The following is a 10,554-nucleotide window of genomic DNA, read 5'->3' as shown; positions in this document are numbered from 1 at the left end:
ATCTATCAATAGTTCACATCGTCATCTTAGTTCACAGTTCACATCTTCAGTTTCAACAGGTGGCTTGCAGCATCTAAGAAGTTCATTGAGGTCATCTGTCCTTGCACAAGCTTCATAAGTATTAAACTCAAGGAAGTCATATCATTTAAATATAAATTTCAAATATATTTCGAACTAATTACCTGCGTCAATACTGGCAAAGATTGGTGTTGAGGCAGCTTCTTCAACGCTAAGAGGACCCCTGACTTCATTGTAAATCTGCTGTATGGACGTAAGGTTGTGTCGTCTTCAAAAACTTCGTGGTTGTGAGGGGATGAATTTCGAACAAATTCACCAACTGTGCTAATTTTGCCAAGACAGTTAGCCAAGACACACTTCCAGTGAGTTGCAGTACGTCGGCGGTTGTTCAGGCGATACCTGAAGCCTCCAAACAAGACTTGCTGACCTCCAGCATGAGAAGTGATGAACTCAACTTCCTGTCACGCAGCCATCATAACACTGTCAAGTTTTACACACACCTTTTATACTATTTCAGGGTTTTTAGAATAAAATACTCCTTGAAATAAAGTAATAGGTTAACAATGTGAGTAGAAGTGTGAATAGGATTAACTAATAAAAACAAACAAAGAAGCTAAGTAAGTGTCAGGGACAGGGAGATGATGTAACGTGGTGGGTCACAGGGAGATGATGTAACGTGGTGGGTCACAGGGAGATGATGTAACGTGGTGGGTCACAGGGAGATGATGTAACGTGGTCGGAGACAGGGAGATGATGTAACGTGGTGGGTCACAGGGAGATGATGTAACGTGTTGGGGGACAGGGAGATGATGTAACGTGGTGGGTCACAGGGAGATGATGTACCGTGGTCGGGGACAGGGAGATGATGTAACGTGGTGGGTCACAGGGAGATGATGTAACGTGGTGGGTCACAGGGAGATGAGGTAACCTGGTCGGAGACAGGGAGATGATGTAACGTGGTCGAAGACAGGGAGATGATGTAACGTGGTCGGGGACAGGGAGATGATGTAACGTGGTGGGTCACAGGGAGATGAGGTAACCTGGTCGGAGACAGGGAGATGATGTAACGTGGTGGGTCACAGGGAGATGATGTAACGTGGTGGGTCACAGGGAGATGATGTAATGTGGTGGGTCACAGGGAGATGATGTAACGTGGTGGGTCACAGGGAGAGGATGTAACGTGGTCGGGGACAGGGAGATGATGTACCGTGGTGGGGGACAGGGAGATGATGTAACGTGGTGGGTCACAGGGAGATGATGTAACGTGGTGGGTCACAGGGAGATGATGTAACGTGGTGGGTCACAGGGAGATGATGTAACGTGGTGGGTCACAGGGAGATGATGTAACGTGGTCGAAGACAGGGAGATGATGTAACGTGGTGGGTCACAGGGAGATGATGTAACGTGGTGGGTCACAGGGAGATGATGTAATGTGGTGGGTCACAGGGAGATGATGTAACGTGGTGGGTCACAGGGAGATGATGTAACGTGGTCGGAGACAGGGAGATGATGTAACGTGGTGGGTCACAGGGAGATGATGTAATGTGGTGGGTCACAGGGAGATGATGTAACGTGGTGGGTCACAGGGAGATGATGTAACGTGGTCGGGGACAGGGAGATGATGTACCGTGGTGGGGGACAGGGAGATGATGTAACGTGGTGGGGGACAGGGAGATGATGTAACGTGGTGGGTCACAGGGAGATGATGTAACGTGGTGGGTCACAGGGAGATGATGTAACGTGGTGGGTCACAGGGAGATGATGTAACGTGGTCGAAGACAGGGAGATGATGTAACGTGGTGGGTCACAGGGACATGAGGTAACGTGGTGGGTCACAGGGAGAGGATGTAACGTGGTCGGGGACAGGGAGATGATGTACCGTGGTGGGGGACAGGGAGATGATGTAACGTGGTGGGTCACAGGGAGATGATGTAACGTGGTGGGTCACAGGGAGATGATGTAACGTGGTGGGTCACAGGGAGATGATGTAACGTGGTGGGTCACAGGGAGATGATGTAACGTGGTCGAAGACAGGGAGATGATGTAACGTGGTGGGTCACAGGGAGATGATGTAACGTGGTGGGTCACAGGGAGATGATGTAATGTGGTGGGTCACAGGGAGATGATGTAACGTGGTGGGTCACAGGGAGATGATGTAACGTGGTCGGAGACAGGGAGATGATGTAACATGGTGGGTCACAGGGAGATGATGTAATGTGGTGGGTCACAGGGAGATGATGTAACGTGGTGGGTCACAGGGAGATGATGTAACGTGGTCGGGGACAGGGAGATGATGTACCGTGGTGGGGGACAGGGAGATGATGTAACGTGGTGGGGGACAGGGAGATGATGTAACGTGGTGGGTCACAGGGAGATGATGTAACGTGGTGGGTCACAGGGAGATGATGTAACGTGGTGGGTCACAGGGAGATGATGTAACGTGGTCGAAGACAGGGAGATGATGTAACGTGGTGGGTCACAGGGACATGAGGTAACGTGGTGGGTCACAGGGAGATGATGTAACGTGGTGGGTCACAGGGAGATGATGTAATGTGGTCGGGGACAGGGAGATGATGTAACGTGGTGGGTCACAGGGAGATGATGTAACGTGGTCGGAGACAGGGAGATGATGTAACGTGGTGGGTCACAGGGACATGAGGTAACGTGGTGGGTCACAGGGAGATGATGTAACGTGGTGGGTCACAGGGAGATGATGTAATGTGGTCGGGGACAGGGAGATGATGTAACGTGGTGGGTCACAGGGAGATGATGTAACGTGGTCGGAGACAGGGAGATGATGTAACGTGGTGGGTCACAGGGAGATGATGTAACGTGGTGGGTCACAGGGAGATGATGTAACGTGGTCGAAGACAGGGAGATGATGTACCGTGGTCGGGGACAGGGAGATGATGTAACGTGGTGGGTCACAGGGAGATGATGTAACGTGGTGGGTCACAGGGAGATGATGTAACGTGGTGGGTCACAGGGAGATGATGTAACGTGTTGGGGGACAGGGAGATGATGTAACGTGTTGAGGGACAGGGAGATGATGTAACGTGGTCGAAGACAGGGAGATGATGTACCGTGGTCGGGGACAGGGAGATGATGTAACGTGGTGGGTCACAGGGAGATGATGTAACGTGGTGGGTCACAGGGAGATGATGTAACGTGGTCGGGGACAGGGAGATGATGTAACGTGGTCGGGGACAGGGAGATGATGTAACGTGGTGGGTCACAGGGAGATGATGTAACGTGGTCGGGGACAGGGAGATGATGTAACGTGGTGGGTCACAGGGAGATGATGTAACGTGGTGGGTCACAGGGAGATGATGTAACGTGGTCGAAGACAGGGAGATGATGTACCGTGGTCTGGGACAGGGAGATGATGTAACGTGGTGGGTCACAGGGAGATGATGTAACGTGGTGGGTCACAGGGAGATGATGTAACGTGGTCGAAGACAGGGAGATGATGTAACGTGGTCGAAGACAGGGAGATGATGTAACGTGGTCGGGGACAGGGAGATGATGTAACGTGGTCGGGGACAGGGAGATGATGTAACGTGGTGTGTCACAGGGAGATGATGTAACGTGGTGGGTCACAGGGAGATGATGTAACGTGTTGGGGGACAGGGAGATGATGTAACGTGTTGAAGGACAGGGAGATGATGTAACGTGGTCGGGGACAGGGAGATGATGTACCGTGGTCGGGGACAGGGAGATGATGTAACGTGGTGTGTCACAGGGAGATGATGTAACGTGGTGGGTCACAGGGAGATGATGTAACGTGGTGGGTCACAGGGAGATGATGTAACGTGGTCGGGGACAGGGAGATGATGTAACGTGGTCGGGGACAGGGAGATGATGTAACGTGGTGGGTCACAGGGAGATGATGTAACGTGGTCGGGGACAGGGAGATGATGTAACGTGGTGGGTCACAGGGAGATGATGTAACGTGGTGGGTCACAGGGAGATGATGTAACGTGGTCGAAGACAGGGAGATGATGTACCGTGGTCTGGGACAGGGAGATGATGTAACGTGGTGGGTCACAGGGAGATGATGTAACGTGGTGGGTCACAGGGAGATGATGTAACGTGGTCGAAGACAGGGAGATGATGTAACGTGGTCGAAGACAGGGAGATGATGTAACGTGGTCGGGGACAGGGAGATGATGTAACGTGGTCGGGGACAGGGAGATGATGTAACGTGGTGTGTCACAGGGAGATGATGTAACGTGTTGGGGGACAGGGAGATGATGTAACGTGTTGAAGGACAGGGAGATGATGTAACGTGGTCGGGGACAGGGAGATGATGTACCGTGGTCGGGGACAGGGAGATGATGTAACGTGGTGTGTCACAGGGAGATGATGTAACGTGGTGGGTCACAGGGAGATGATGTAACGTGGTGGGTCACAGGGAGATGATGTAACGTGGTCGGGGACAGGGAGATGATGTAACGTGTTGGGGGACAGGGAGATGATGTAACGTGGTGGGTCACAGGGAGATGATGTAACGTGGTCGGGGACAGGGAGATGATGTAACGTGGTGTGTCACAGGGAGATGATGTAACGTGGTGGGTCACAGGGAGATGATGTAACGTGGTGGGTCACAGGGAGATGATGTAACGTGGTCGGGGACAGGGAGATGATGTAACGTGTTGGGGGACAGGGAGATGATGTAACGTGTTGAGGGACAGGGAGATGATGTAACGTGGTCGGGGACAGGGAGATGATGTAACGTGGTGTGTCACAGGGAGATGATGTAACGTGGTGGGTCACAGGGAGATGATGTAACGTGGTCGGGGACAGGGAGATGATGTAATGTGGTCGGTCACAGGGAGATGAGGTAACCTGGTCGGGGAGACGTTACCTCATCTCCCTGTCCCCCACCACGGTACATCATGGCGCCCGACATGTGAGACAGAGATCGGAGGACACATAGGAGTTGAGGCACAGACCGCAGGACGCACTGGAGGTGAGACACAGATCGGAGGACGCCCCACAGGTGAGACAGAGCGGAGGACGCACTGGAGGTTAGACACAGATCGGAGGACGCCCTACAGGTTAGACAGACCGGAGGACGCACTGGAGGTTAGACACAGATCGGAGGACGCCCTACAGGTGAGACAGAGCGGAGGACGCCCTACATGCCAGACACAGATCGGAGGACACACTGAGGGTCAGGTACAGACTGGAGGACGCCCTGGTGGTTAGGCACAGACCTGAAGACGCCCTACATGTGGTACAGACCGGAGGACACATTGGAGGTTAGGCGCAGACCGGAAGACGCACTGGAGGTTAGGCATAGACCGGAAGACGCACTGGAACTTAGGCATAGACCGGAAGACGCCCTACATGTGGTACAGACCGGAGGACACATTAGATTAGGCGCAGACCGGAAGACGCACTGGAGGTTAGGCGCAGACCGGAAGACGCACTGGTGGTTAGGCACAGACCGCAGGACGCACTGGCGGTTAGACACAGAACGGAAGACGCACAGGAGGTGAGTTACAGATCGGAGGACGCCCTACAGGTGAGACAGACCGGAGGACGCACTGGTGGTTAGGCACAGACCGGAAGACGCACTGGAGGTAAGGCACAGACCGGAAGACGCAGTGGAGGTTAGGCACAGACCGGAAGACGCCCTACATGTGGTACAGACCGGAGGACACATTGGAGGTTAGGCGCAGACCGGAAGACGCACTGGAGGTTAGGCGCAGACCGGAAGACGCACTGGAGCTTAGGCATAGACCGGAAGACGCCCTACATGTGGTACAGACAGGAGGACACATTAGATTAGGCGCAGACCGGAAGACGCACTGGTGGTTAGGCACAGACCGGAAGACGCACTGGTGGTTAGACACAGAACGGAGGACGCACTGGAGGTGAGACAGACCGGAGGACGCACTGGTGGTTAGGCACAGACTGGAAGACGCACTGGAGGTTAGGCGCAGACCGGAAGTCGCAGTGGAGGTTAGGCACAGACCAGAGGACGCTTTACAGGCGAGGCAGACCGTAGGAAGCCCTACATGTGGGACAGATCGGAGGACGCATTGGAGGTTAGGCGCACTGGGGGCAAGGCACAGACCGACAGACGCACTGGGGGCAAGGCACAGACCGAAAGACGCACTTGGGGCAAGGCACAGACCGAAAGACGCACTGGAGGTTAGGCGCAGACCGGAAGACGCACTGGTGGTTAGGCACAGACCGCAGGACGCACTGGCGGTTAGACACAGAACGGAAGACGCACTGGAGGTGAGTTACAGATCGGAGGACGCCCTACAGGTGAGACAGACCGGAGGACGCACTGGTGGTTAGGCACAGACCGGAAGACGCACTGGAGGTTAGGCGCAGACCGGAAGTCGCAATGGAGGTTAGGCACAGACCAGAGGACGCTTTACAGGCGAGGCAGACCGTAGGACGCCCTACATGTGGGACAGATCGGAGGACGCATTGGAGGTTAGGCGCACTGGGGGCAAGGCACAGACCGAAAGACGCACTGGGGGCAAGGCACAGACCGAAAGACGCACTTGGGGCAAGGCACAGACCGAAAGACGCACTTGGGGCAAGGCGCAGATCGGTTTACGCCCTACAGATCGGAGGATGCACTGGAGGTTAGACCACAGACTGGAGGACGCATTGGGGGCAAGGCACAGACCGCAGGACACACTGGGGGCAAGGCACAGACCGGAGGACGCACTGGCGACAAGGAACAGATCGGAACACGCACTGGGGGCAAGGCACAGACAGCAGGACGCACTTGGGGCAAAGCACAGACCGGAGGACGCACTGGGGGCAAGGCACAGACAGCAGGACGCACTGGGGGCAAAGCACAGAACGGAGGGCGCACTGGGGGCAAGGCACAGACAGCAGGATGCACTGGGGGCAAGACACAGGCCGGAGGACGCACTGGGGGCAAGGCACAGACCGGAACACGCACTTGGGGCAAGGCACAGGCCGGAGGACGCACTGGGGGCAAGGCACAGACTGGAGGACGCATTGGGGGCAAGGGACGGACCGCATGACGCACTGGGGGCAAGGCACAGACTGGAGGACGCATTGGGGGCAAGTCTCAGACCGCAGGACGCACTGGGGGCAAGGCACAGACCAGAGGACGCATTTGAGGGCAAGGCACAGACCGGAGGACGCATTGGAAGGGCAGGAAGGTGGATGATAAGCTCAGTTACTGAACTAACTCCGCACTCATACCCCAATCACACCAAACTAGTTCTCAATACGTTCGTGAAAATGTTGTTGAACGGGCTCCAACTATGTATGAACAAAGTCGACGTATTGACAGTCTTTTTACGAACTTCATGGACGGGCTCGGACGGGGAGGGTGCTCTAGAACTTTGAGTCTGCTCAAATTGTTTTCACGTCCATCCCGCTCTGCAATTAGTAGGATTGACAACGTACTTAACAAGAAAAAGACGCATTACGAACGGAATTGCCGTACTTCGAACCTACTAGGGACGTGTTACGACGTGGTGCAGTCCGACATAAATTGCAGTACGTGTGCACACCGGCCGGGTCGACTTCTCTTTGGAAGCATGATGTGTACGGAGCCCTGAACTTGAATAAAGACTGGCTACAACGCGCTCGGTATCCATAGGAGTCGGGCCAGGACGGGCCAGGACGCGAATACACTCGCACTTGGGACGAGATGAGGACGTACTGCCATCGAGTTGGTCGGGTTAAGAATCAGTTAGAACTGGCTTGGACGTATTGTGAGCGAAGTAGAACGAGGTTGAACTGGTTAAGAACGGGTTGAGATCGGCTACGGACGTGCTCGAACTGCTTCGAAACGTTGTCGGGATGAGGTGAACGGGCACTTACACGATCTGAACTGGATACAAACGGACTGCAGACTGGCTAAGAACGAGATAGACGTACTGAGGACTGCCTATGAACGAACTAGCATCGTATTTTACCGCATCGGTACATTGTGTGGTGGGGCAGCACGTCTGGCTATGGCTGTAATGCGTTAAGTAAGTGGTACATTGTGTGGTGGGGCAGCACGTCTGGCTTTGGCTGTAATGCGTTAAGTAAGTGGTACATTGTGTGGTGGGGCAGTACGTCTGGCTATGGCTGTAATGCGTTAAGTAAGTGGTACATTGTGTGGTGGGGAAGCACGTCTGGCTATGGCTGTAATGCGTTAAGTAAGTGGTACATTGTGTGGTGGGGCAGTACGTCTGGCTATGGCTGTAACGCGTTAAGTAAGTGGTACATTGTGTGGTGGGGCAGCACGTCTGGCTATGGCTGTAACGCGTTAAGTAAGTGGTACATTGTGTGGCTATGGCTGTAATGCGTGAAGTAAGTGGTACATTGTGTGGTGGGGCAGCACGTCTGGCTTTGGCTGTAATGCGTTAAGTAAGTGGTACATTGTGTGGCTATGGCTGTAATGCGTGAAGTAAGTGGTACATTGTGTGGTGGGGCAGCACGTCTGGCTTTGGCTGTAATGCGTTAAGTAAGTGGTACATTGTGTGGTGGGGCAGCACGTCTGGCTATGGCTGTAATGCGTGAAGTAAGTGGTACATTGTGTGGCTATGGCTGTAATGCGTGAAGTAAGTGGTACATTGTGTGGCTATGGCTGTAATGCGTGAAGTAAGTGGTACATTGTGTGGCTATGGCTGCAATGCGTTAAGTAAGTGGTACATTGTGTGGTGGGGCAGCACGTCTGGCTATGGCTGTAATGCGTGAAGTAAGTGGTACATTGTGTGGCTATGGCTGTAATGCGTTAAGTAAGTGGTACATTGTGTGGCTATGGCTGTAATGCGTTAAGTAAGTGGTACATTGTGTTGCTATGGCTGTAATGCGTTAGGTAAGTGGTACATTGTGTGGTGGGGCAGCACGTCTGGCTATGGCTGACCGCTTCTCTAACCACGCTGCTGGACACCCCGGGAACAGTAACACCTGTACCTATATTGTCTTTCCACATTACTCATGTTTACAACTATCTGTGTGTACAGCTGAACACGGGCTGGTATATAAAGTTGTAAAATTACAAATAAATACACACTAGCATTTCGTTGTCTTGTGTGGATACTAAACTGAATGAAACATGGATCTGAAACACGGGAGTAAGGTGACTTTTTTAATTGTCTATTTATTCAAAACGAAATTCTATCGGGTGGCGGGGATTGGGTTCTTCAGAATGACCTTGACATAACACCAGCCCCATGCTAGAATTTTGTATGGAGACTAGAATTGTTTATGGAGACGAGCGTTTTGTGGCCAGGGTGTGCATACGGCATGCAACTGGCTAGCGCATATCAATGTGCTCTGATCCATAAAACAAATATAGATTACTCATTTCAAATTTCGGTATGAGTTATTTTATTTTAAAATCAATGGTTGGTTTGGGTTTGTCAAGTCTTACAGTAGATTTTAAACATGTTATTACAAGCATAAAATGGATTTGGCACAGGTGTCACACTTGCGGGACCTTCTGATGTATACTTTTCATTGCATTATGGTATATAATATACAGTAAAGTACGGTTATAACGAACTCAAAGGGACTACTAATTTTAGTTCGTTATAACCGTAGTTCGTTATAAGCATATATACAGCATAAATACAGCAAATAGTCGGGACCAAAAAGTAAGTCCGTTATATCCGTCAGTTCGTTATAAGCGTGTTCGTTATAACCGTAGTTTACGGTATATGCAGACTATAGACACATGATGTATTGAAGCTAGGACATTTATAGAAGTATTTTATGAAGCGTTGTTATGTCAACAGTTGATGCAGTGATAACAAATAATAGACCTGTTTATTTCCAGTAATGTGCGGGAGCTTGAGAATAAGTAAACTGTGGTATTAACGGTAAAATATTATTGATTTGCATAATCAGTTTTACCCCAACATTAATACAGAATAAATATAACTAAGGCTTTTGGCACTGTTTGTATTACTGTTGTTTACAAGCAATAGGTAAATGGGTAAGACAAGATAACATATAGAAGTAGTGATAAGAAATTCTTCTTCTTCTTCTTCTTCTTATTTTTATTATATATTTTCGCTTCAAAATGATGACCTGATTTAAATATTGAATGGTTTTGTTCTTTAGACAGATTTTGGACACCACTTCTTGTTGCCTAACTGGGCTGAGCCTATATTAAACATAGTGAGTGATAGAGTGAGTATGGTTTACGCCGCTTTTAAAATAGCAATATTCCAGCAATATCACGGTGGGGGACACCAGAAATGGGCTTCACACATTGTACCCATATGGGGAATCGAACCCGGGTCTTCGGCGTGACGAGCGAACGCTTTAACCACTAGGCTACCCGACCGCCCCTATATTAATAATAACCAAAGGTAGTCTAAATAGAGTATAATTCTTACCTTCAAGGAAATAGTGAAAAGAATGTTCACATGGTGAACCGCAAGAGCAAGACATGAGACAACCCTTAACCAATCATCATTCCGATTACCACCTCAATGGCTAAGTTTTATGAGACAGTAACTGCACGTTGAGAGCCAAATGTAATATTTTCAACACCTTCACTTTATGAATTCGATTATGTCAATGGAT

At 51.1% G+C, this 10,554-nt stretch overlaps 1 protein-coding gene across 1 annotated transcript; it reads left to right on the top strand.

Annotated features, from left to right (window-relative positions):
* Positions 1-6,044: 6,044 nt before the first annotated feature.
* Positions 6,045-7,040, top strand: LOC139475377 (uncharacterized). The gene is made up of 2 exons (XM_071258595.1): positions 6,045-6,180; positions 6,592-7,040. The coding sequence occupies exons 1-2, from the start codon at positions 6,045-6,047 to the stop codon at positions 7,038-7,040; spliced, it is 585 nt and encodes a 194-aa protein (XP_071114696.1).
* The last annotated feature ends 3,514 nt before the right edge of the window (positions 7,041-10,554 follow it).

Source organism: Haliotis cracherodii, unplaced genomic scaffold (assembly GCF_022045235.1).
Source record: "Haliotis cracherodii isolate W230 unplaced genomic scaffold, xgHalCrac1.p SCAF_3, whole genome shotgun sequence".
NCBI lineage: Eukaryota > Metazoa > Mollusca > Gastropoda > Lepetellida > Haliotidae > Haliotis > Haliotis cracherodii.
Note: the sequence above shows the minus strand (reverse complement) of the source record. Positions and strands in the feature narration are given on the sequence as shown.

What these genes read in the sequence shown, in the direction of transcription:
- LOC139475377 (XM_071258595.1), top strand. Translation starts at nt 6,045, where the DNA reads ATGTGGGACAGATCGGAGGACGCATTGGAGGTTAGGCGCACTGGGGGC. An exon ending in GACCGAAAGACGCACTGGAG is followed by an intron (nt 6,181 to 6,591) that starts GTTAGGCGCAGA and finishes GGCAAGGCGCAG; the next exon opens with ATCGGTTTACGCCCTACAGA.